Source organism: Tamandua tetradactyla, chromosome 8 (assembly GCF_023851605.1).
Source record: "Tamandua tetradactyla isolate mTamTet1 chromosome 8, mTamTet1.pri, whole genome shotgun sequence".
In the NCBI taxonomy this organism is placed as follows: Eukaryota; Metazoa; Chordata; class Mammalia; order Pilosa; family Myrmecophagidae; genus Tamandua; species Tamandua tetradactyla.
In genome coordinates this window covers 55,688,706-55,715,205 of record NC_135334.1, presented here as the reverse complement: position 1 = coordinate 55,715,205, position 26,500 = coordinate 55,688,706, and the positions used below count along the sequence as shown (strand labels likewise).

Genomic DNA, 26,500 nt, shown 5'->3' with positions numbered 1-26,500 from the left:
TGCAATTTTCATGATTGCCAAGGAGTAACTCCTGTCTCCTTAACAGGAGTGGGCACTCCTGTCTCCAGTTGCTGCCTTAGACTTCAACATATAATCACAGTTAAGTCAGAATCCCTTTGCTGGAAATTTGGAATCTAGAAGGAAAATAAGAGTAAAATGAGAATAAGATTGAAAGAGAGAATGAGAGACATACTGTGGCTGGAAATGAGCCAACTGAATTCATGAACTGAGTAGCTATCACCATATTCCACCAGGAGACTCATGAAGCAGAGCTGAGACATGAGCGCTGAATATTGCTTTATTTTCCATGAGTTTCCCCATCTGTGCTTGAAGCCCCTGCTGAGGACTGGCTGTTATTCTTTTGAAGAAGAGATTCTGTAAGATAAGCCTTAATCTTGGGGAGGCAATATTGACTAGTGATGAAGAGCACAGACTCTGGAGCTGAATGAACTATTTGGATTTAAATCCTACCCTACCACTTCACCAGCTATGTGACCTTGGACAAGTTGGTTAACTCTCTGGTATCAGTTTCTTCATAAATAGGGATGAAAATCATAGCTACCTCATCAGTACTCTTATGAGAGGGTAAATGAGATCATAGCCATAACAATTTTAGAATAGTTCTTGGCATTGTACCTGTCCAGTAACTATTAGCCATTGCTCTGCTTACAATAAATTATCCTTTGGGGATTAAATCAGGTCAAGATGGTTTGCAAATGAAGTAGTTTAGGACGTAATTGTCTTCCAAGTAAACTGACTTGAGAATCTGAGTCATCTGACTTCTCTTTTCCCTTAATTTTCTGAAACTGGTCAGTCGTTAAGTCCTATTGATCCTAGCACTGGATTTCCACTGCCACTGCCCTGCTCCACATATTATCACATCTGTCTTTTAACTGGTTCCAGAACAAATGACTATAGGCACAGAACCATGTTGAAGAATGGGACTGATCATCCCTAGCTGAATAACAACTATCTATTTTAAGTAGGAAATGTACTCTCCTCTTCTCTTCAGTCTCCCCTTAAAGAATAGGGTGCAATCTCATTAATCTGGACTTCTAGCCTCTTCATGAGACCTCCCTACACAGCATTCAATTTTCGTTTCCCAATTTGTTTGGCAGCACTTACACTCTCCCTTCACTGTACTGAATAGTCACTTTTGAACCTGTTTTGCCTATCATAGCCAACTCAATCTACAAACTTGAATCAAGAAGCCTTTCAGAATGCCCCAGGAGATTGATGGTCGCTTCTCTGTGCTCTGGCCTCTCACAAACCCCTATCTTGCCCTTTCTTCCATTGCATTGGTATGGTGGTTACTTACATACACCTTTCTCTTCCCCACTAGATTGCAAACTCAAAGAGACAGCTGAGCCATCCCTTTTTTCCTGAAACCTTTCCCTGACCCTGGTCTAGGCTGACTCCCCTCATCCACTTTCCCTAGTATGGCAAATAGTTATCACATAGACTATTTTTACATGTTATGGACAGCATCTCTTGCCATGTTCATTTCTCTCACAAAAGCATAAACTCTCTAAAGTTAGCATGTATCTTTTCACCTTGTAACCCTATTCTTAGATCAATGCCTGACACATAGTATATCACTAAATGTTTGCTGATTTAATTGAACTCGAGGGGAGGAACTCTCTTGAGGTCAACTTTGCTGCTCCCTACTGAACTACAATCCCTTTAAGATACTTTAGAACATTGGTTCTCAAAATGAAGGTTCCCTAACCAGCAGTATCAGTATCATTTGGGAACTTGTTAGAGATGCAGATTATCTGAATCCTTACTGGACTTGAATCAGAAACTCTGGGGGTGAGGTCCAGCAGTTAGTATTTTGCCAAGACCGCCAATTGATTCTGATGCCCATTAAAGTTTGAGAACTATATCTATACAGTTTATGAAAGCTTTCACAAACATTTCCATATATGACTTTGCTGGTTCCATCTCAATGTGAGGTGAAACCTGGGAAGGAAGGTGTCACAGGTTGTTCTGATCCAGGTGGCACTACCCACAATCATATCATCACAAAGCCAAGGAAGGGACAATTGAAGGAGAATACAGAAAGGAAACCTTAGGTCAGAGGCTGGCAAAAATTAAACACTGGATTAAAATGAATGAGATGGAGGAAAAATCAGAGGGTATCAGAAAGTTTAGAAGGAAGTATAAGGAGGAAAAGCAAGGAAAAAAGGCATAGTGTATAAGGCCGATTATTTAGACTTCTAGAATCTTCATAATTCACAGGAGAAATGCTTTCCATGGTGACCCTGGCTAATCACAATGGGCTGAGGATAAGCTCATAAGGTGTACAAATTTCAAATGGCTGTGATTATTTTCCCACTCTACAGAGAAGGAAACATATTCATAGTGAGTGCTGGAGTGACTGCTAAAATTACTGGGGAGTGAGTACTAGAGTAGATTTTCAAGGCCAATCTAACTCTAAGTCCCAGAATCTTTTTGCTCTGTCCAGTTGCCTTCTTTTTGGCAATAAATTGAGGACTCAAATCAAATGGTTTCCAGAATAGAGAATGATTACTCTGCCCTCACTCACAGAGAAATTACTTGCTCTGAAGTCTACTTGTGAAGAGTATGCACTACTTCACTCAGCATGGGGTTGATTATATGCCATCCTTTTATTTCCTACTTCATACATTCATGGCTTCATTTTTTTGACTAGCCACAAGCTAACTGTAATGGTCCCCATTTGAGTACTAAATGTTATCAGAAGTCCTTTTAATTAGGATGTGATTTTATTGTGGAGAAGATGAAAATAGTCCAACCTATATTGAATGCTATGTTCTAGGGACTAAAATTACACTGATAAATTGATAGACAAATCAATAGACAATATAAATTTAGATAGTGTTAAAGAATTTAAAGTAAGTTTTAGTTTACTTTAATTTTGATTTTGTGACTGATTTTAACTCCTTTCAACTATAATTTTTGGGTCTCAAGCCAATAATTGAAATAACTGTAGTCTCAAACCCATGCCAGCTAAACCTTCTGGAATGGGTATAGGGCACAATTCACGTTAACGAGATATAAAGAAAAGTTTGCTATGGGACTCTGGGGAAGTCTTATTTACTTGTAAGAGGGAGCTCCAGGAAGACACAGTTCCTTTCTTCCTCTCAACACTGGTATGTCTGATTGTAACACCTGGCACTGCTAAAGCTATCTTGCTTCTCATCCAAGAATTTCTACCCAGAGAGGAAGATGCATTTTCAAAGAACCAGAGTCATAATCCTGATTCCAACAATAACTCTGGATATTGTGTTAGGGAAGATCATATGTTTTTCCTGATAGTGTAAACCACTGGGATCTGGCACTTTCCAGTACTTCCATCTGAGAACATTATAATGGGAAGAGAAATAGATAGTGGGCAGAGATGTAGGGATAGTATATGGAAAGATTCTTATGGATTAGCAAAAAGGCCAGTTTGGCAGGAGCATGATAAGTGAATGGAGAAAGGTAAAATGTGGAAAGCTGAGACCCAAGGTGTCATTCTTCACATCCTAGATTCAGTAGTACCTAAAATAATACTCACTTGGGTGGAATCTCTGAATAGAGAAAAAATTCCTAGCACATCTCATTCATTTGCTGACTGTTATTTGCTCATTGGAAGGCTACAAAACTTGCAGACATTGGAAAGGAGGTAGACTTCATCTGTCAGGTAATATGAACTGACATGTTACTGAAAGGCTACAATTGAGGGATTTGAATTTTTCCTCTCTCAAAAAATCACAAAAGACAGCTGCTAGGAGGTAAAAATTGGGTAGTTGAAACTATTCTATTTTCTACTGAATCAAAGGAGAAGTCTTTGTGTATGTGTCATCCTTTGGTCAAAAGCTTGTGCTCTGAAAATAAACTTTAACCCAGACACATTGAACAAAACTGTGATTTTGAGGTAGAAGTGCTTTCCCACAAGGCAAGTGCTTTACCACAGTCTGTGAACAATTACCACGTCTTTTCCAAGAATATGGGTCTCATTCCATTATTTATGGGAAACAGACAGTTGGGAAACTGTCCTATGTATGCCCTGGGACAAACCATTTTGTATATCTATTCTTTACTGAGTACTAGGAAAACGTTTTCCTGTATTGTTAATTCTCACTATAATTCTGTGAGGAAGGCACTACTATTAATTCCATTTTGTGGTTGAGGAGAGATGGATTAACTTGTCAGTTTATATAACTTGTCTAACTGCTGGTGCTACAAGTAAATGTAAGTGCATGTATGTAAATGTAGATTCTCTGTCTTTAAAGTCTAGTCTATGTCCAATAGAGGTCCAGTAAAACCTTGCCCATCCTTGATTTCTATAGTCTTCTTATATGTAGTACTCAAGTGTGTAGGGAGACCTTGTAATTTATCACTCAAACAGGGAAACTTTTGACAATGAAAGTGAATGCTGACAAAAACTATAATGGGACCTTAGACGTGAATTGGGACTGTCACAGGCAAATTGGTAGGTGCCACTCCAGTTATGTATCTACTTGAGGAAAGAGCATAGATTTAGAAATGAGAGTTTTAGGAACAAATTCATTTTAAAAATCTTGGTTTCTTCATTTCTAAAATGGGGATTATAATCAAATACTTAATATTTATAGATTACCCTGCAGCATCAAAACTCATAGTAACTTATGCTTGGACAATGTGAGACTTTTTCCTCCTGTACTTTTTCCCTTTGTACATTATATCCTCCATCATTTGTTTGTGTAAGTATCCACATTCCCATTTAAATGCCTCTGGGATGCCAGTCCCAACTCTTGAGAAAATCAGCTTCCTCACTCCCGACATAAGTAGGACACTTCATTGGCATTCGTAAAATACTTGATGATCAGAGGAATAAATGGTATGCAGAATTTGATAACTATCTCCTATTTTGACAAATTAGCTTTATCTAGACTTTCTTGTGAGCAAATAGGTTCTTTTTTCTTTCTTTGTCTTAAATATTGCTGGGCATCAATATGGAGGCATTTTTCTACCATGTTATATCATTAGTATCTAATTTAGTGCTACCTCATCAATTTTCTCACAGAATCAAGGTGGGTTAAAATAAAAATGCTACAAAAATGCAGTCATTCTTAAACTGTACAAAATATTCTATTACATAGAATTGGAATCATTGGGTTCTTTAAAAGAAACAGATTCCTTGACTCCATCCCTAAAGATTCTGATTCCATAGGTATAGGAAGTAGTGCCTAAAGATACTTTTCTAGGTTTTTAAAGCACATCAGGTAATTCTAATAATTAGGTAGAAAACTAAGTTACTCTTTTAGAACCTTCTTATAGCCCTTCCCAACCAGTCATTCCAGTAGTTTGATCAATCAATCAAAAAAACTGTATTTAGCACCTTCTGTATGCTAGGCATTAAGTGCAAAGGGTACTGCTGTGAATAAGACAGATCCTAGTTTCATAGTAATTAAAACTGGTAGGTTCTTTAAAGCCTTATTTTCCCAGATAGTTCCAAGCCTGGGAAGAATACTAACTGTGGGATATACCCTTGAAATTCATGAGGGATGAGTTCAGATTTCTACAAATTCTTAAACCTTAAAGAAAGAAAAACAAAGTCATGGTGAGGCAGAACCATTCATTGGCTAAGTATGATACGCTTTCAGGTATATCACAGAGTATATCCATGATTTCAAATCTCAAATTTGTGAATGCAAAATTTCTTCTATGTCACAATAAAATAAGAGTTTGACATTGTCTCTTTTCCCTATTATTTGTTCACTGTGAATCCTATACCTCGTTCAAGGCCTACATTTCTACAGTTGTACTTTTCCTATTTGTTGTGTGATGATTTGATGAATTTCTCAGTATCATCAGATTAGATGGTCCACGATGGTTGCAACCAGTATGTTAACTGTTGTATCCTTAGTCTTTACTATTGTGCCACATGTATAAGCAACCAAAAACCCTTTGTTAAATGGATGAGTGAATGAATAAATGAGACCCTTGTCCTGGCCATCATAGTAGAACATTTGCATTCTAAAGAACTTCAGAATCCTTTCATGTAATCCCTTAGAGAAGGTTCATACTAATTCTGATAAATCTAGCATCACCAAAACTTTTTTTGAATTCTTGTTAGGTTGATATCTGCATTGGAGGCAAATCTTCATAATTTAAGAGTGGCTTTTATTTCAAGAAGGAATTAAAGGTCATGCTTGTTAATAATAGTACTATGAAAACATTTTCATATAAATTTTAGTCTGAATTCTTGGTTAGTCATTGCCAAAATTCCTCATGGAGAAGTAGACATGTTTATTTCTCCACCCTCAATGTATGAAGATGCCTTTTTAATTGCCTCTTAAATAACTTTCAGTAATATGTTACTCAAACTTTTCTAATTTCTTAGAAAAGACTATCTATCATGTTAATGTTAAAATTGATTATTTGTCATGAAATTGAACATTTTCCCTGTCACTTCCCTTTTTAATTTTTTAAATATTTAAATTACTGATATTTTCCCTTTGTGATGTCTTCCTTGCTTCTATGCTTAGAAAATCCTTTTTTATACTGAGATTAAATAATCATTTTTCTTCTTGCTTTTTTCAGGTTGTTTTTTTATACTTAACACTTTAAATATACAGTGATGTAGTGCTTTCAGAATTCTCTAACTTCGGTTTTCACTTGCTATTTTTTCATGTGTCTCCATGTATATGTATGTGTCTGTGCATGTGTATGCATTTCTATTTTATTTAACCTTGTAATGGGGAGTTACTGCTTAGGAGAATGAATTTTGCTCTTTCTTTTTAATCTCTTTCCTCTGACAGGAGAGCCATTTAGTTCTATTTTCTTTTATTGTGTTTGTGGTAGGACTTAAGGATTGAATTCTACTTCCATATTGTGCTAAGTACTGTGTATTAGTTAGGGTTCTCTAGAGAAACAGAATCAACAGGGAACACTCACAAATACAAAATTTACAAAAGTTCTCATGTGATCACAAGAATGCAGAGTTCAAAATCCACAGGGCAGACTGTGAGGCTGACGATTCCAATGGAGGGTCTGGACAAACTTCACAGGAGAGGCTGGCCAACCAAAGCAGGAAGAGAGCCTGTCTCTTCTGAATCCTCCTTAAAAGGCTTCAGTGATTAGATTAAGCATCACTCATTGCAGAAAACACTCCCCTTGGTTGACTACAAATGGAATCAGCTGTGGATGCAGCTGATGTGATCATGATTTAATTCCATGCAATGTCCTCATTGCAACTGAGAGGACAGTACTTGCCCAGCCAGACAAACAGGCACCACCACTTGGCCAAGTTAACACATGAACCTGACCATGACAGACTGTAAAAGGGGGGCAGAGGACAGCACATCTACCTTTCAGTTCTCTGAACTTGTGTATGAGAGTTTATCAAAGATGAAGTGATCATTTTCTCCTCAGGGTCTGGTCTAACAGAAGAGAGACCTCAGTCAACCTTTGGTTACAGTTTGGCAAGTGTTTCCTGATAGATTGTAAGAAATGATCATTTGTTTTGGTTTCTTAGAGATGAAAAGAAGAAATAATTTAGTTAAACATCAATTATTTTTAGATACAGGGAAGGTCAAACTTAAAGGATAAACACAATAATGTATGTGACAGTACCTAGTACAATACCTGACATGAAAAAGGTGTCAAGAGTTAATCATTTCCATATTCTGCAACAAACATAGAAGGAAAATATTTTTTTGGAAGTCATATAGCATAGATTAAAGAACATTGGTACTGGAATCATATCATGTGAGCCTGAATATCTGCTCAGTACTTCCAAACTGTTACTTAATCTTTCTGTGAGGTTAAATAACACAGTTCAAGTCATTAATTACTTAATCTCTCTGTTTCTTCAACCTAAAAGGAGAATCTAGTTCTGTAGCAACTTGTGCTATGTTTGACAGCATGCAAAAAATAATAATAATAATAAAAGTGGCTTCTTTTTTTGTTATGTAAAAGAATTGCAGAGTTAGGCCATCTGGGGGAGGTATAGTGGCTTCTGGTATCATTCAGCAAGGGGCTTCCATCCTTAAAATCAGTCCAGAGTCCAAGACAGCTACTACACCTCCAGTCATCCTGTATCCATTTTATGCAGTAAGAACCTGTCATTAAGTTGGGGCTCCCTTTCTAAGGAAAGAAGGAGAGAATTGCTCATGTGTAGGAATCTAGCAATACCTACACACATTACTTCCCTTGACGGGTTGTTGAGATTATTAAACAGGATGATGCACATAAGATGTCAAGGACAATGTGTATGAGACATACAAGTAGAGTTTATGCTCTCATACAAAGCAAATCAGTTACAGAGTCAACACCTGAAATTGGGTCTCTAAAATTTTTCATTTGTTCAGTTTTAATTGTGGAGTAATGTGTAAAAGGTAGTAGGATGTTTAGGGATCTCCATCACTATAAATATGGGGCTCTTCCATTGGGAGAATTTCTGGGTCCTCTCTTTCAAGGTCTGAAAGTTTGCAGGTTCAGAAACCTGACACAATGATACTGGAAGTGTCTCCTAGAACATTCTTTCTCACAGTATACAAGCTCACAGAGACTGATGAATAGTGACCATAATGTTAGTCTACTAATTTACCCTGAGAAATATAACGTCCAAAGGAAAGAATTCTATATTCTTTCGCCCATATATCATTCCCTGAAAGCAACCTAAATCTAAACCAATTGTTCAAGAATTATAGTAATGTTAATGGCAAAACACAAAAAAAATGAAATGATCTTAAATTGGAAATTTGTATCTTCTATCTAGGCCACCTTTTCTCTTGTGCCATGATAAATCTCACTGATGACTTTCTACACTAGCTTTTCTTTTTCCTTTTCTTTTCCCCCTGTATAGCTCCATCTTCTCTTTTAAGAAAATCTGTTAAAGCTGGTCTCAAAGCCAGTTTATTGCCAATCTTTGCTGATCATTTCATGCTGAATCTTATACCTAGGTCCTGATCTACTTAATCTGAATTTCTAGAGATATTCAGAGAAGTGGCTTGGAGTCCATGCATTTAAAATTTCCTCCTGACAATTCTGCAGAAGGACTCTCCTGATCTGCTTTTGGAATCAATAATCTAGGCCACAACTTTTGGCATCCTAATATAGTCAATAGATTGAAGTGAGAAGTAGGAGGAAGGAGACAGGGAAGCATAGTCTCTCTGGGAGGATATTCTACCATGCAGAAAAGAGTTTTCCTTCTCTCACCTTCCTCCAGGTCCCAATCTGAAATTTTGAGGGACTTCCCTCCTACCAGTCTTGAGAATTAATGTTATGATGATCAACTATTAAAAATTTTGCCTTCAAAAAGTGTCAGTCTATCAAGTCATTAGCAGAGACACCCAGAAAGTTAAGATGTGGAAAATGGTTCACTTGTTAAACTAGAAGGATAAACTATGTTAGGTCAGAGGAAGGAACAACCACTGTTGACTGGATGAGTTAGGTAAGTATCAGGGAGGTAGGGCATCTAAGCTCAGTTTTGAATAGTGGGTGGGATTTTGACAAGTGACAAATGGGAAAGGCAAAGGAAAAGCCATGCATGTAGGCACAGAGGCCTGACATTATAGTATGGTTCTTGCATTTTGGCTTAAACCAGAAGTGATCTCTATCTCTTCCATTAATTCAACTGTAAGGTGATTCCTCTGAGTTTGGAGGATTTCACGTGGGTGCTAGATTCCACCTATGTTGAAATGTTGGTTTCTGGCAGGTATGTTGAAATGTTGGTCCAAAGTCACACCTTGTGAGGAAGCAAGGAAACAGCAGCAGTTGTGGAATTGGCTTAGAATTAGGTCAAGCCCTATAGGAGGATAAAGCCAGAGGTGAATTGTTTCCTTGTCTCTTAGGTAGTCCTACAGAGACCACAAATCGTATTGGCATGTATGTTTTGATTCATTAGCAAGACAGCCTTAAAGAAGTAAAACCTTCAAAGTCATTGTAAGGACTTTGGCTTTTACTCTCAGGAATGAAGGAAGCCACTGGAAGCTTTTGAGCATAAGAATTATATCTTAAAAGAATCACTCTGGCTATTGGTTGAAAATAGAATCGGCTGGGAGAAGAGTGGGAAAATGTAGAAGAAAGTAACCAGACAGGAGATGACAGCATCTTGAGCCAGGTGGAAGTAGTAGTGGTCTGATTCTGGTTTTGGAGGTAGATCAGACTAAAATTATGAAGGCAGGAAAGAAGAAGGAAAGCAACAGAGGACCCAAGGGTTCTGTTTTTCCCTGAGTGACTAGAAGGATTGAGTTATATCAGATTGAATGGAAACATGTGTGTATGTAGTACTTTAGACGTAGTGTAAGAGCTAATGACAACAATGAAAGAGGACCCCTACCTTACACCCTATTCAAAAGTTAATTCAAAATGGATCAGAGTCCTAAATGTAAGAGCCAGTACCATAAAACTACTTAAAAATACGTAGGGAAACACCTTCAAGATTTAGTAATAGGAGGTAGCTTCTTAAACTTTACATCTAAAGCACAAACTGTGAAAGAAAAAATGGGAACTCCTTAAGATCAAGAGCTTCTGTGCCTCAAAAGGCTTTGTTAAAAAGGTGAAGAGGCAGCCAACTCAATGGGAGAAAATATTTGAAAACCATGTGTTGGACAAAGGCTTGATATCCTGGATACATAAAGAAATGATGCAGCCCGCCAACAAAAGAACAAACAACCCAATTATGAAGTGAGCAGAGGAAATGAATAGGTACTTTTCTGAAGAGCAAATGCAAATGGCTAAAAAGCATATGAACAACTGCTCATTTTTACTGATTATAAGAGATATGCAAATTAAGATGACAATGAGATGTTACGTCACACCTCTAAGAATGGCTGCTATTAAACAAACAGGAAGCTATAAAGTGAGAAAGGATGCAGAGAAATTGGAACGCTTATTTCACTGTTGGTGAGAATGTAAAATGGTTCAGCTGCTGTGGAAATCAGTTTGGTCATCCTCAGAAAACTAAATATTGAGTTGCCCTATGACCCAGCAATTCTAATACTGGGTATATACCCAGAAGAGTTGAGAGCAGTGACATGAACAGATATTTGTGCATCGATGTTCATAGTGGCACTATTCACAATTTCCAAGAGATGGAAACAATCCAGGTGCCCATCAACAGATGAGTGGATAAACAAAATGTGGTATATACATATGATGGAATATTATGTAGTATTTAGACAAAATGATGTCCTGAAACATATGACAACATAGATGAATCTTGAGGACATAATGCTGAGTGAAATAAGTCAGACACAAAAGGATAGATACTGTATGATTTCATTACTATGACTGATAAAGCCACCAATGTTTTAGAGCAGCTTAAAGGAAAAATCTGAGTTGAGGGTATGGTAGCCCATGACAGACTCTGGGAACTGGTCTGTAGCTGTTTGCTGAAGTGTGCATTAAAAATTATTGCCTTTTTTCTTTCTTTTCTTTGTATATGTATTTTATGTTTTGCAACTAAAAAATGGTTTAAAAAACTGTACACAATTATAGTAATATTAGATAAAATAAATTCCTGAAATAAAAAATTTGAAAATATTTAGTAACATAGCTCACCACTATAGCAAAGTTGATATTTGTAATAACTTCTTACTTGATATTTTGATAGTTAATCAAATAGTATTTAAGATACTGCTTAATATTTAGGATGCAAGTAACTCTGATATCTGTATTTATAGATTTTATTTTCCTTCCTTGCTTTAATTTTAAATTGACTTATGAAACATATTGTACAAGCAGGCTTTATGATGATTATTTAGATGTATTTTTTAATATGCCTATGGATAAGCTAACTAAGATATCCATTTTAGGTGGTTAAGATTTCCATATGTTAATTGTAAAAATATTTGTATCTTCATATTTTCCTGTAACAAGGACAATATTTAGTAACATAGGTCATTACTATAGCAATGCAGATATTTGTAAGAACTTTCTACTTGGTATTTTGAGAACAGTCACAGTTTTGATAGCTGATCAAATGGTATCTAAGTTAGCTTTTAATACTTAGATCATTTGAAAAGAAATTTTTTCAAAACTTTGCCAAAAGTTTTTTTGTTAGCGAAGAGTTTGCTAAGTCTTCCCTTTTCTTTCTATCCCTGTTCTCTGTCCAGACACAATTTGTCACCTTAGTCAAGGTGAGGTGAATTTGTATGGTCATTTCTCTGGTTTGGAGAGTTGCTTGTTTTTCAGCAATTTGAATGTATCTCTGGATGCTTTTCATGTCTTTCCTGAGCAGTAGAGGGATATGATGGTGAGGTTGAATTAAAATAAATTAATCAAAATAACCCTTGTAGGGTAAGAAGCAATAAAATGGAATAATCTTGAAAGAGGACCATATTCCTTTAGTGTAAAGATGCTACCCCACATGGCCTTGCTTATCCTTTCGCAGAACAGATTTTTAGTTTATTGTTGACAAAGACAGGTGATGTACAGTGGCTGCAATCTGTTGGCCAGGGCTTCTGAGCCAGCAGTGTCAGACTCATCTCTGGAGAATGCCGGTAGAAATGCTGCTATAAACCATGTCTCCTTTGCAACAAACAGTTTTCAGTTTGGCAATTATAACCATATAATATTATTATTAATTTTTTAAAAAGGTGAGACATCAATTGGAACCATTCTGTATTACTCTCTCTAGGAAAGAACCTGGATGGAGGAAAGATTTTTCATTTCGAATTCTGATTCCAGTCTTCTAAAATCATTTGAACCTGAGTGTCATTCTGGTCTTCGCCTGCCAGCTGCTCTGTTCTTCCTGTCCAGAATCCCATCTATTTATGATTTCAGAGACACCTTTCAGCATGGCAAGCAGGAGAGAGACTATGGCAAGGGGGCAAATGAGATGTGGCTGGCTCTGTGGGCTTCTCTGCTGCTGGAGGCTAACGTAACTATGCATTGAACAGACAGAGGACCCAAACCAGTGAGAAGCAGCATGCTGTGATAGAAAGTCCTTGGAATGGGAGTTAGGAAATGGGTTCCAGCCTAATTCACAAGGGTTTTCTGTAGGGTTTAAATGATGTCACATATGTTTCACATCCGGCACAGGTATAGGTGTACAACAGATGCTCGATCTTTTCTTTTCCTGGACCTGACTTTCATCATGAACTAATTGTGGCACTGGGAAAATCAGCAACACTCTCTGGAACCTCATCTCTAATGGAAGAGAAGACAAGAATGGAACTAATACATATTTAGACATTCCTCACGTTGCCAAGCACTGTGCTAAGTGTTTTATGTAAATTACTTCCTTTAATCCTCATAGCAACACTTGTGCTAGATATGATCGCCGTGTGACAAAAAAAGGGAGCTAAGCCTCTGAGAATTTTGATGACTGACCCAAGTTCAGCAACCTTTAAATGGCAGTTGGCCTTGTGGACTCCAATATCAAGGCAAATAGGAGAAGTGGAAAGAAAACTTTTCAAAATTTTCCTCACAGAAAAGGAACCAAGAACTCATGAAATTACTTTTATATCTTCATATTAATTGTTACAATTCATATGGATTTTGTATTTTATTCTATAGTGTATGTATGATTGTCTTAACATAAAATGTATGACCTGAATTATGATTGTGTTTACTCTCTGGTTAGATGTATCCCCTTCACAACATTAGTTCCTAGGTCCACGTATATCCAAAGTCCTGATAATAAGCTTTGGAAGGCATCTTTGTGTTCCCTTCTAGTTTAAATGATTTCCAGGTTTAACTAGTTGTCCTGTTATTAGGAAGTAAGGATTATATAGATACACAATTATCAGTGTTATTGAAAGAAACTATCAGCGTTATTGAAAGAAACTATTAGAGTTGATTTCCCTTTTTGGGTTAGTGTATCTCATACGGTCAATTGTCATAGTTCTAGATACCTCACTTGAGATATGTGTCAGCTTTCAAGAAAGAAATATGACATGCCCTCAGCTCACCAAGATCTTAGTGTTTTTTAGATGATCTTCTTCTACAAGTGCAAGTGTAATCCATTCAGCAAATCCTTTCTCTCCTTTCCTCTTCTGTTCTAGCAGTGATAACCAGCCACACCCAACGGTCATTAGTCCCTGCTAATCCTTAGGTGGTTCTCTAGTCCTGTTCATACATATGTAAAGAATTCCTTCATCATCCCCCTTTCAATTACCCTTTTGGATGTGCTATGTGTTTCTTGCTGGAATTCTAACTTTTTTTTCTCCTGAAATCCTCCCCCATTATCCACTGCTTACTGGACATCTCTGCTATAATTTTATAGGCCTCTCCATTTCATATATCACAAACAGAATTCATCATAACCTACCTCCCTTCCTAACCCTTACTTGTAGGTTCCCTGACTCAATGATTGGTGCTACACCCCATTAATCACTACCCTGGAAATTGGGGTATCATCTAACATCACTCTATCTCACATGTTCCATCCAGTCAGTCACTAATTTATATAAATCTCCTTCATAATGTTTCCCAAATTCACCACTTCACTATCTTCACAGTTCCTGCTCTCATTAGTTCTTGAGTAAATTACCTTGTAGTGGATCTCTATGCCTCTAACCTGGCTTCTCTTCCCCTCTTCCATTGTTCTCACTATATTTCAATCATATTTTAAAATAAATAATCTGTTCATTCCAGTCAACTCTATGAAGAACTTCAATGGCTCCTTAACACTTTAAAGGTAAAGTCTAAATTCCCAAATTAAAAAAAAAGTCTTTAAAAAAAAAAAGAGAACAAAACAAAACAAAACCTTGTTAGCCATTTTCCTGATACTTTCTCTCAAGCAGTCTACACTTCAGTCCTACCAAATCCCTTGACGCTCATCAGAAATAACACCGATGCTTTTAGAGATGCTACTTCCTCTCCTGAGAATATTCTTTGGGTCCTTCAACTCCTACTTCAGGCATCACCTCCTCTAGGAGAGCTTTTTAGTTAACCACCACTCCCACAACTGGTTTGAGTACCCTTTAGGTGTTTCAGTGGCCCCTATCCTTCAGGTGATGGCATGTGCTTTTGTTTTGCTCTGTATCAAGTATTCTGGATTGAATTGTGTCCCCTACTTAAAATAAAAGATATGTTCAAGCCCTAATTTCCTAATCTGTGAATGTGATCCTATTTGGAAATAGGATCTTTGAAGGTGTTATTGAAGATGGAGCCAAATGGAATTAAGGTGGACTGGTATCCTTATAAGAAGAGGAAATTTTAACCCAAAGAGATGGAGGGAAGAACACTATGCAACAACTGAGGCAGAGAACACCACGGACTGCCAACAAGCCACTTTAAAAAGCCACAGCAGAGGCATGGACCAGAGTCTACCTACAGTTGTAAGAGGAAGCACGGACTCCTGAACCCCATGATTTTGGATATCTAGCCTCCAGAATGGAAAGACAATAAATTTTGATTGTTTCACATTCACCCAGTCTGTAGTACTATGTTATGGCATCCTAGCAAACCAAGATACCAGGTGAGTACCAGGAGACTTATACTTGCTTTTTTCCTTAAGGTGCTATCTCTTGCCTAGGCCTGGAACAAGGTCTGGAGCTTAAGTGCAAGTTATTCTGGAAGGAACTGATGAGATAAGGTATGTTGATTAACTTGTGGATCTTGGACTCAGAGATGGTTTTGAATGCCAGGTCTTCTGCTGTCATTACATAACTTTCTGGGAGTAAAAGTTTAGAGAATACTACCCAGTAAGTAGTTTGCTTAACGACAATGCTGAGGCCTCAAGTTCCAAAGATTAATTTGCAGCACAAGCATATAAGAAAATGAAACTGGTTCCACATCGTCCCTTTGAACTAGAGCTAGGACTGTAGTTCTTATTAAGCCTATCTCATCTACCACGAAGAATTTCCCTTTCTTACTTGTGAAATTACATGGTTTAGGTGGCTGTAATTTAAAGCTTCCACCCCCACAATAAAGTTCATTAAAATTTCAATCTAAAATTAACCATAGGGATACTATCGGACAGTATTTTTCAATCATCTCTTATTTGTGTACCCCTTTCACAGTTATATATAATCTCACAATGCCCCCTTAGAATTACAAAACCATAAATCTTAGGTAGGGAATGATTACGAAGTGATTTTAAGGTAACACCTTATTTTTTGGTCATTACATATTATGTAATGATTACATATTAAATAAGATTTACTTTAATGTTATCTTTAATAACTATATACTATCTATACCTATGAGTTATAGTTCCAGCCTAGACTTCCTTCCACCCTATCATATACCCAAATAGACACTTCAAATTTGACATGTCCAGTCTGAACTCCTGATCTTCCCTCCAAAATCTGCTCCAACTACAGCTTTCCCAGCTCAGCTAAGGACAGTTCCATCCTGACCAAAACAATCTTGGAGCCATTCTCAACTCTTCTTTCCCTCCCACCCCACATCTGCTCCATCTGTAAATCTTGATGGCTCTCTCTTACATATATATCTAAAATATGACCACTCCTCAGGACTCCCACTGCTGCCATCAGGGTCTAAGTCACCACCATTTCTTGTATGATCTTAGATCTTTATGATCTAAAAATATAAATGCTATGCTCTTCCTTAAGGAGATAATTCCATTAATAAAATGTGTCTATATATTTGCCCATCTATCTCTGTACTTATTATGAAAATGTCAATGTTTAAGAATTTTTTCTGTTCATGTACAGTATAACTGAGGAATTGTACAGCAATCAGCATACAGTATGAGACAAGGAAAGCAATCTTTCTGTAGTGTTCAAAATTAATTTACTAAGTCATCCTAGATGGAGCATTGCAAGGTTGCATATGAGTTCAAACCTCAACAGGACTTTTCCTGCATAGTATATGGTTTAAATTGGACGAAAATGCCTAACAGCTCCACAAATAATATTGGACAATAGCGCATCTAAGTAGCCTGCTGAATGTTAACTGTATAATAAATGGTACATTACCACCACTATCTCCTCAACATTTATCATGTGCCAGGAATTTTGGAGTTGGAAGAAACTTTACAGGTTATTGAAGCCCAACTTTGAATTTAAAGAAGGAACAACTGAGTTCTGGAAGAGTTAAACTAATTTATCCATTGTTCTTTAGGACAGGGTAAAAGACTTGACTTTTAATGGAATATCATTTCTATCATGCTGCTGGTTTTGAATAACTTTCCATTCTCCTTTAGAAGATAATTTTCTGTATGAGGCCCAGATAATCTATTTTCATCAAGTTCATGGAAACATATGCACATTCATACTATTTCAGAATAGAAGATTTACTAAAGGAGCAGGATCTAAAACACAGAGAAAATGGTTCTCGTCATGTGTAGGCTCCTTTTCTGTGATCAAATATCTTTGTATCAATTTTTATATGTGTGATAGTATATGCATGTATATATGTGTACCTATGAATTCATGAATTGAAATCCATCTTATCTTTCTCTTCCACATAAAAAGCATCTGGCTTACTTTCTGCTTTTAGATTTTAACAAATGTGTTTTCCAGGAGTGTGTAAATTTACTTGAGACAGTCGATGTAAAAAGAGATTTAAGTAACTTTTTTTTCTGGACAATGTTATATGGATACACTCCTGTACATCCACACACACACACACATACACACACACACACACACACACACATATAGAATCCAAAGAAAACTATCTATATACGTGTGTGTGTGTATGTTTAGTTTCTGTGTATTTCTAAATTATATATAATCTACACAATATCATCTCTATCTACACAGATAATTCTGGAACTATTTTCATATTTTGTACTTGTATCTCTATATACAAAGCAAGGTATATTCCCCAGATGCTTTCTTTATTAAAAAAAGGTATGTATTTATTTATTTGTTCTTAAAGGGAATGTGTAGGGACAGTTTCTCTGGTTGATTTAGGGTTGTTTTCTAGTTCCGTCTTAATCTACTGTGTGCAGGCCACGTTGTAAACCCCATGACTTAAATGTGTATATTAATCAAAATTTAAGATTAATCAATAGCTTATCAGTTTTGGTATTAGAAAACACTATTAAGACAACACTAAACATTTGAGGGGAAAATCTTCAAGTCATGTCATAGTTTCTTTTTTAATATTTTTCAAAAAGTAACTAACTTCACAAACACCAGCTATAACATGTTTAGACTGAGAAACAAGCAAGTGTATTTTAAAATGCTAAAATAAAATACATTTATACAAGTACACAGCGAAACAATGCTGATAAAAATGTTAAACTTTATGAAAAAATCATTTGCAATTCACATCAAAATAATTTAACATTCTCTATTGTTTTAATAATACAAGCTGCAACAACAGAAAAAAAAAGATACACGCACACAATTTTTAAACCAAATCAGTTAAAAGTGCAGAAAAAAGTACAAGCACTTATAGCCCACGCAAATCTTTTAGGATTGGTACCATCTTTCTAAAATATCTATATTCTATATAGATTTCTAATTACAACACCACCACCAGCTGCCATTGAATTCTAGAAATACACACAATATACATAGTATATTTGTTCACATTGGGAGGATCAGTGAAATTCAGCCAACTATTTTATACATGCCTCATTCTTCAATAGACAGTAGAGAATTCTCTCAGGCCACAGTCCCTTTCAGCGTGAATTCTGGTTCATCTTTATGCTTTCACTGATCTGTATTTTTTCACAGTATAAAATTGTAAATGGTAACTATAGAGATTCAGACAGCTTGAGGGTTATTAATAAGCTGTTGATAAATGTGAACTCAGATAATACCTTTGAAGCCTCCAAAACATGTACATTTTGCTGAGAGACTAGCATAGGAAAATTTCTTTTTCTTAAAAAGTGTTTTATTTCTGGTTTAGAAGTCACAGAACTGCAGCAGAGCCATTATACAATTCATTTAGTCCCGCATAACCTCTACTCTTCCTGATCACTTGCAGATAACAGGAGTAGCTTGGGAAAGACAGCTACTATCAAGAATTAGTGCCTTTGGGGATTTTTCTTTTTACCTTGTTCCAGTTAAATCTTATATGACTTTTCTCCCTCTCTGTTCCCCACCCCTAGACTAAAAAGAGCATTTTTTTTAGATCCAGACATGGTCTTTTTCAGGCTGCCAACTCCTCTCCCAAAATAGAAAGATGAGCGGACTACTTGGATAGTCAGCATTACTTGATCAAACCAGGTCTTCTCTTTTTCATCCTGGAACCATACTCTCCCTTTAGGGTCACTTTACTGAGACCTAGCATGTCACTTTATTTCCCCTTCCTACTGTCATGCTGGTCCCAACTGAATTATCACTGGGCACCAGGAATAGATTATTTTCAAGAATGTTCAACAAGAATAAGTACCTAAATGAATTGTGCAGTTCATATCCTAGCCCTAGAATGGATATTCAGTTCTCTTTGTATTGTAGATTTATTACTTGGAACCTGGTATTAGAAATTGATAAAGAGACAGAGTCAGCATCATCTCAAAAATGAAAACCTCAAGAATGTACTACTAACAATATCATGTCTATTATACAATCTATTCAATGAAATGGCAAAGAGTATAGAAATACAGATAAAAGTACACCTTGTTCTCCTCTAATTGGGTAAATTATTTTTCATATTATAGTTGATTATGATTTCATATGGAATTATCAGATAGCAATTCATTTGCATTAAATTATAATTTTAATGACTGCTTTCATAAGGTAGTGTGCTTTTAAAAGAAATATGCTACTAAAAATTAGAAAAGGAATTTGCTTGTAGAGAAAGTTAAAAAATGATCTATTGATTGAGTGAAACATTGTACTGGAGAATGAAGTAGAAATCGAAAAAAGGATTTTATGAAACAAGATTTAAAACTTAGATAGTAGAATATATTTAGAAAGGTTTCAATGCCTAAGAAATCAAGACAATAATCCCAAGATGAAGGTCACTTTTTGATGAAGATCCAGGGGTATCGATATTTCAAAATATTTACCTTCGTTTTTTAGGATGCTGCACACATTTGCTTCCAAATAAACAGCTAGATTTTGCCTCTATTTCAAAAATATTGTTATAATATTTGGGATAAGAGTGTTCTGATGATGTTATTTTCAAATCTGTTATGGGAGATTTTATTTTTTTAATTACTCTTTCAATAGATTAATGTCAGCATTTAAAGATCTATGTTGGAAGATTTGATTTAAAATTTATATAAGTAGAGATATCAGGAAAGGTCAGTTAAACAAGCAGTATATTTATCAGAAGTTTAAAAAGTGCAAAATGCTAAATTATACCAATGGATACAGTTCCATTTCTTAATTGCTATTTTCATTTATTTTTTTGTTATTTTGAAATAGATGTGAGTGACAAATTCATGCCAAAAATAAGGAAATTGAGCTATAAGAGAAAGTTTATTTATTTTTCTTTCTGCTATAATCATACTCTGCCTCACAGTAAATCTTTTTCATAGGGCCATCTTTAGTGTAAAGCTAGGTCAACTCAAGTTTAAAATTTTAGGACATCTCCTCCTTTTATTACTATCCTTATTTAAAGAACAAAAACATTTGGCACCTGAGGATAGCTGTAATGGGAGGAAGAGAGAAATGACAGTGGGTTTAGGTAGAGCTATGAATTCTAACTCTATGAGCCTTTCAAAGCACATGTGTTTCTATTATGACTCGAAATATCTTTTCTGCAGTATTTTAAAAAGTGACAGTATGAAGTGCACAAAAATCATATTCATAATTATTTTTAAAAGGAAAATATTAATAATTGCTTTGCCTCTTTTTGGAATGGCTAAGAAAGATTGTGTGGTTTATATTCATTAAGGTTCCTCTGTTTTAGTATTCTGTATTGCTTTGAAAAATCTACGTTTGTCATAGTTCATAGCTGCCCTGTTTAAGCAGCCAAGAAAAGTTAAAACCACTGCTCACTGGCATAGCTAAATCTCTGCTAAGCCGGCTTGACCCAGTTTAAAATTTCCAGTGTGTTAAGATTGTGTTAATTCTTTCAAGTCCCTCCAATCATGACAGTGTCTTCATTGGGTTTATGGGCCACTCTTCCAACCAGTCTTGGGACCTGAAAAGAAGGGAGGAGTTCTTTGTGCATCAGGTTCTCAAAAGAAAGGAATGAAGAAGCCCAAATGCGTATTTTAATATTTTTAGCTGGCACTACTAACGGAACAGCATTCATAAGGAGGAGTGGCTGCATTTCATGGAGATAGCTGGGCTGGAGCTCAAGAATTATTATTACAAAGAGAATTTCCAGCTACACAACGCACCCTTTCGAGGGAATTACAAAACAGTATTCCAGAAAATATCTTTTTTTTTTTTTTTTTTTTTTTTTTGCTACTCCAGTATTGATTGGCAACATGGTGAAATAGTCAAGAAATCGTCCACTGGTTTTCATGATTAGTGGAGGTGGATCGGAAATAACTAGGCGGAATCCCGGATGTAGGCTTCTGGAAGAGGATTTCACAACCAAATCGGAGAGGAACATCTCTGGTAAAAAGCCCTACGTCCATTAGCGCAGCACTCACTGTCCAGTGGTGTATTGGGCATGGGATACACTCACAATAACGCCACAGTAAATACCGGGTCCAAATGAACTACCTTTCAAGATCTTTATGGAAAGGAAAAAAAGAAAAAAAAAACAAGGAAAAAGGTTGACGTTTTGGTCCCAGATTTTGAGTTTGTTAGAAAATGTACATTCATGTTTGGTGAACCAAAGAATCTTCTGGGAAAATAATTAAAGTAAACAAACAAAACTTGTTATAGTTGCTTATTAACGATGCTTCCCCGCCCTCCATTATGCTGTTTCACAGGCCTTGCTTTCCTAGCGCAAAGCACTTGGTACGCAAAAAACAGACTCCTTGTCAGCCCTCAAAAATACAAGCAGTGTTCTTAAAAGCCCATGTTTTCTAAGGCCACTAGAAGAAAATCTGCCAAAAGAGTTGTAGTCGTCGTCGGCTGTCGATAACTAGCACTATTAATCTCATGTTTCCATTACGGGTGCACTTGGCATCTCCCACCTCGGGTCTCAACCAGGTGACCTCGGGTCTCAACCAGGTGACATCGGGTCTCAACCAGGTGACCATGCTTGTCACCGTGTCTGTGTGAACACGGGAGGTCTCGGCTTTGCATGCGGAACCCAGCGTGGTTTCCAAGGACATTCACAACGACGAGGAGCTCTGAGTGTAATCTCTTATGATGAGTGTGTCGTATTTGGGAGACGATGGGATACACAGAGCCGACTCGGACACTGGCGAGTTGGGGGTTGTACTTCCCGAGTCCACCGAGTCTCTGAAGGGGGACGGCGGGGTGAGGGCCACCAACTCCTCCAGGTCCGGCTTGCCGGCTGCAGCCTCCGGCCCGCCCGCGGGGGTCTCCCGGGATGCGTCCCCGGCCGGCGGGGTCCCCGCCGCGGACTGCGCGCCGCCGGTGACCTCGATGGCAGGCAAAGGCTGGATTTCCGCGAACGTCGTCATAGTCGTGGGCAGCTGGATCTCTTTGGGGATCAGGTAGGACGAGCAGAGCGGGGCGCCTACGCCGGGGCCGGGAGCCGCGGTGGACAGCATCATGGAGTTGAGCTCGCTGATGTTGGCCGTGAAGCGGGTCACCACGCTGCTGATCTGCTCCATGAGCGAGCCCTGCGAGGAGCTGCTGCGCGCCGCGGGCTCCGAGTGAAGCGACGGCACATCGTCTTCCGTGCGGCTGGCCGAGCCCGCGCGGTGGCTCAGCGTGCTGATGGGCGACGGCGAGCGCGGCCGCGCGGGCGCCGGGAAGTGCTCCTCGGCCTCCGCCACGTCGTACAGCACCTTGGGGCTGGCGTCTGGGGGCTCCGGCCCGCCGGGGCCGGCCCCCGTGCCCCCCGCGCCCCCGGCTGTCCCCGCGCCCACGCCGGCTCCCACAGCCGCGCCGCTGGCTCCCAAGCCGCGGCTCTCGGTGCTCTTGGGGAAGGGCTTGATGACGGCCGTTTGGTTGGGGTTCTCTTTCTTGTTGATGTGAACGGACAGCCTTTGCCACAGGTGCTGCCCCCGGCTGCTCTTCTCGTTTTGGGCCCACGTGACGGATTTTCCATTGGAGCTGCGGAGACAAGAGAGAGAGGAGAATTGACTCAGCAAGGTCCCCAGGGGACGTTAACATGGCTTCCCCAATGGTGGGGGGCTAAGGCCGGGAATGGGAAGGACTTTTTGTTATGCATTCAGAAAATAAGGTATCAAAAGGACACCATAGAAGAAGGTGCTTGCTTGTTTTGTTTTGAGTTAAAAGCTACTTTATTTAATTTGGCTCTCAGTTGATCATAACAACAAAAGTGTGTCAAAAGGGATATTAGTAATAATAAAGAAGAATTTATCAGGATTCTGCAGTTGAACCCACCTGTAGAGTAACAGCTGTTAATGTTGCAGACAAATGCAAGGACTTGCAGGACTGTGGCTGAGTGCAGAAGTGCTGGCACAAGGCCAAGCATCCTAAAATTAGCTGCTTCTGATGGGGAACTAGAACTAGGACCTAAATTCGACCAACCCATTCATCATAGAGGACCCTCGAATGGACAAGAAAGTCAAGGGTTACCAGTAAGTGGATCATTGTTTCACTTTGGCTTTTATTCTGTAGGCTAATGGTTGGTATATTGAACGAGGCATTTCTAGCTGAATTCCCGACTTTGAACATTGGTTTACCTAGTCTACTATCTGCTGGAAAACTCAATGAACACATACACAAATTTCTAATAAATTAGGACTTTTCTTCTTCACAGAAGTTTTTAGGAATTTATTTTTGGGACCTAGAACTTGCATAATAGTTCCATGAGGGCAAGTGCATCTTAGTGCCTTTGTCACCTAACATAGTGCTCTCAAATCAGGGTCTTTATGAGTGTTGTCTGACTGATAAGCTTTCTTATGGTCTCTCTTCCCTTTCCCAAGCAGTTCTTTTGGGTCTGAAAACTGCTCTGATGAACAGGCAGGGTCTCAAACTTTTTTGTGTGTGTCTTCCTTACCGCTAAAACCTGACACAATAGACTCTGATACAAGACTATTGGGTACCTCACATGTGACTGGAGGATGTGGCTTGGACTTCTCAAATGTTTTATGGAGATACCCTGTTGTGATTCCATCATCATAAAAGAATATGAGATCTCTGTGTCTAGTGGGTTCTGTTATGTCCAGATCGATGGATTCTTGGAGTTGTGTCTGAAAGATAGTCTTGGGCAGTCTGCAAATAAACACTTTGGAGAACCCAATTTTAATGTCTCTGGTTATTAAACTTAATTGTGCATAAGACTCAATTAGGGCATCTGTTGATGATCCCATGCCTGACCCCAGGAGGTTATGAGTTAGTGTCTGAATTGCGGCCCAAGAATCTATATGTCTTTACAAGCACTCTTGTCATCTGTCCCCCAAAATGATTTTCAAGCAGGTGTTTCACAAACCATAGAATGAGAAATTCTTCCAGGAAGCTGTCCTTTTCCTCTGGTTTCTCATATTTCCTAAGGCTTCCTTGCTGGAGGCCTGGCTTGCCTTTTTTCTTCTCCTCTTTTTTTTTTCACGGGCAGGTACCTGAAATCGAACCCAGGTCTCCGGCATGGCAGGCAAGAACACGGTGGCTTGCCCCCTGGCTTGCCTTTTTCATGGGATTGAACCCAGTTAGGAACCCATAGCCTTGGGGTACCTGATTGCAAATTCCAGAGCCACTCTGCCTGATACACTTGTTCATTTGCGAGCAGGATACCGTTTCTACAGCCCCTTTAGCAACAGCCTTCTTGGCTGTTTCCCACACTGTTTCCCATTTTTCATCTGCCCCTTTCCACTTTGTTGTCTTCATTTCTCTCCTCCTTCCTCAGAATTCTCATTCCATTTAATCTATTTACTATATTGCAATATGATGTTCTTCAGAATTCTGGAATGTGAGGTGACTCCCTCCATTCCTCTCCCCCTGTCCACACACACTGCATTCTTGAAAATACAGAAATAATTTCCAGATCTGGAGTATCCCATGCATCAGAGTAGCAGAAAGTACACCAACAGTCTGCTGATTTCCCTTTCCAGTAAAGTTTCAGGGTTGAGGTGGTTTTTTTTTTTGCATAAATATGACATGCTATGTTTGAAGTTTTCAGTGCATTTCTTTCTATCTTCCCAGGAATCCACTACTTCTGAAACATGACCCAGAAGAAATGGGCTAGAGTATTTATAGAATTTGATTGGGAGGATGATTGCTAACTATTCCCTTTCTCTTCTAATAGTAGAAAAACAAAAACAAAAACAAAATATGTAGGGAGAGGAAAGTAGATTTTCAGGTCACTGAAGTTCCTTTTACTACAAAGCACGTATTAGAAACTAGGAAAGCTAGATTTATTCAACTAAGCTTTATTCAAGAGACATTCTTGGTCTCAGCATAGAGAAATGGGAGATTTTCCAAATACTTGCCTTTAAAAATTTCTGTCTCTTGAATGGCTTTAGCTTAATATGGAATGTAATTTTGGAAGTTAACAATTATAGCCTTTGGAATCACATGTCGCTTTGCTCCAAAACATAACAGATTGAAACACAACTCTAGATGACATGTGAGAAAGAAACTATCCTAAGCAATCAATTCTACACAAGATATGACATCTTCTTTCTATGGAGGGGGATGGGCAGTGGAGGCCATCTGAATAACAGTGGAAATGAACATGAACAGATGACACTCCACAGACACCAGTCCAAATCTGAACACTTCATTTCTTTCCTTGAATCATGAAAGATTTTCTCTCTTCATTTCTCTTTATGAGAATATTTTTTCCCAGGTGAATGGGAACTCTTAAGGAAAACAAGCAAACTGACTTAGGTCATTAGCCTATGAATAGAACGCAAATTCTCTGAGGATAAAGACCTTATACATTTTGATCAATGGCACACAGCAGGATCTTAATAAGCTGTTGATGAAAGAAAAGGATTCTTAAGTTAACAGGACACTGCGGTGTCCTGGAAAGGACACTAGACAAAGGATCCTAAAACCTGGTTTGGATTGGAAAAGAACAATCTCTTTAAGCTTCCATAAAAAGTTAACAATATTTCATTTGGTCAAGGTTGTTGTGGGAACTAAATGCAATAATGTAGGTGAAGGGTCTGGTAAGGAGAAGGTGCCTGTGGATTTTAGCTTTTGCATTCCAAATGAATACTGGCTTTCAGAAAAATAAAATTAATGTGCTTAGTTCCATTTTGAGGTCTGGTTTAAGTAACAGAGAATTTAGTTCACAGTAACATAGGTGGTAAAACCATACATTTTTTCTGATTGTTCCTCCTTTACCTAAACAACTGTAACAAATATCAGAGTTCCATAGGGTTTGAACCACGGCCTGACTTTTCTCACCCTGAATTCTCTTCCTGGATGATCTGCTCCACTTAATTCTGAGTTATCCCTCTTAATGCATTGCTCTTTCGTTGTATTTCCTCCTTTGTTCTCTTTCCTTCCTTTTTGTTTAACCAATACTTATTCAATCACTTTTTAAAATTTGATTTTAATTTTCTCTTCTTGAAGGAAGTTTTCCTCACTACCACCTGATTTTCCAGAAAGTTAGATTCCCATAGTCCCTGCATTTAGATGCTTATAACTCTTAGCTATACATTTTTTCTTGTCTGCTGGATTGAGTGACGTGAAAGCAGAGAGAGTTGTGGTTA

At 38.0% G+C, this 26,500-nt stretch overlaps 1 protein-coding gene and 1 long non-coding RNA gene across 4 annotated transcripts in view; one reads left to right on the top strand and one right to left on the bottom strand.

Moving 5' to 3' along the window:
- Window positions 1-20,280: 20,280 nt before the first annotated feature.
- The window catches only part of GRM5 (glutamate metabotropic receptor 5), a 543,390-nt gene continuing 537,170 nt past the window's right edge, over window positions 20,281-26,500 (bottom strand). For 2 of the 3 annotated variants that reach the window (XM_077113320.1, XM_077113321.1), the window contains one exon: window positions 20,281-22,928. In XM_077113320.1, the coding sequence (XP_076969435.1) occupies window positions 22,016-22,928 (913 nt within the window). In that variant the 3' untranslated portion in view covers window positions 20,281-22,015. The remainder of the gene's footprint in view (window positions 22,929-26,500) is intronic. The other variant, XM_077113322.1, reaches the window with a different exon arrangement.
- Window positions 22,784-26,500, top strand: part of LOC143644390 (uncharacterized) — a 205,198-nt gene continuing 201,481 nt past the window's right edge. Inside the window, exon 1 of the long non-coding RNA XR_013156663.1 lies at window positions 22,784-23,419. This is a non-coding gene — a long non-coding RNA (uncharacterized LOC143644390). The remainder of the gene's footprint in view (window positions 23,420-26,500) is intronic.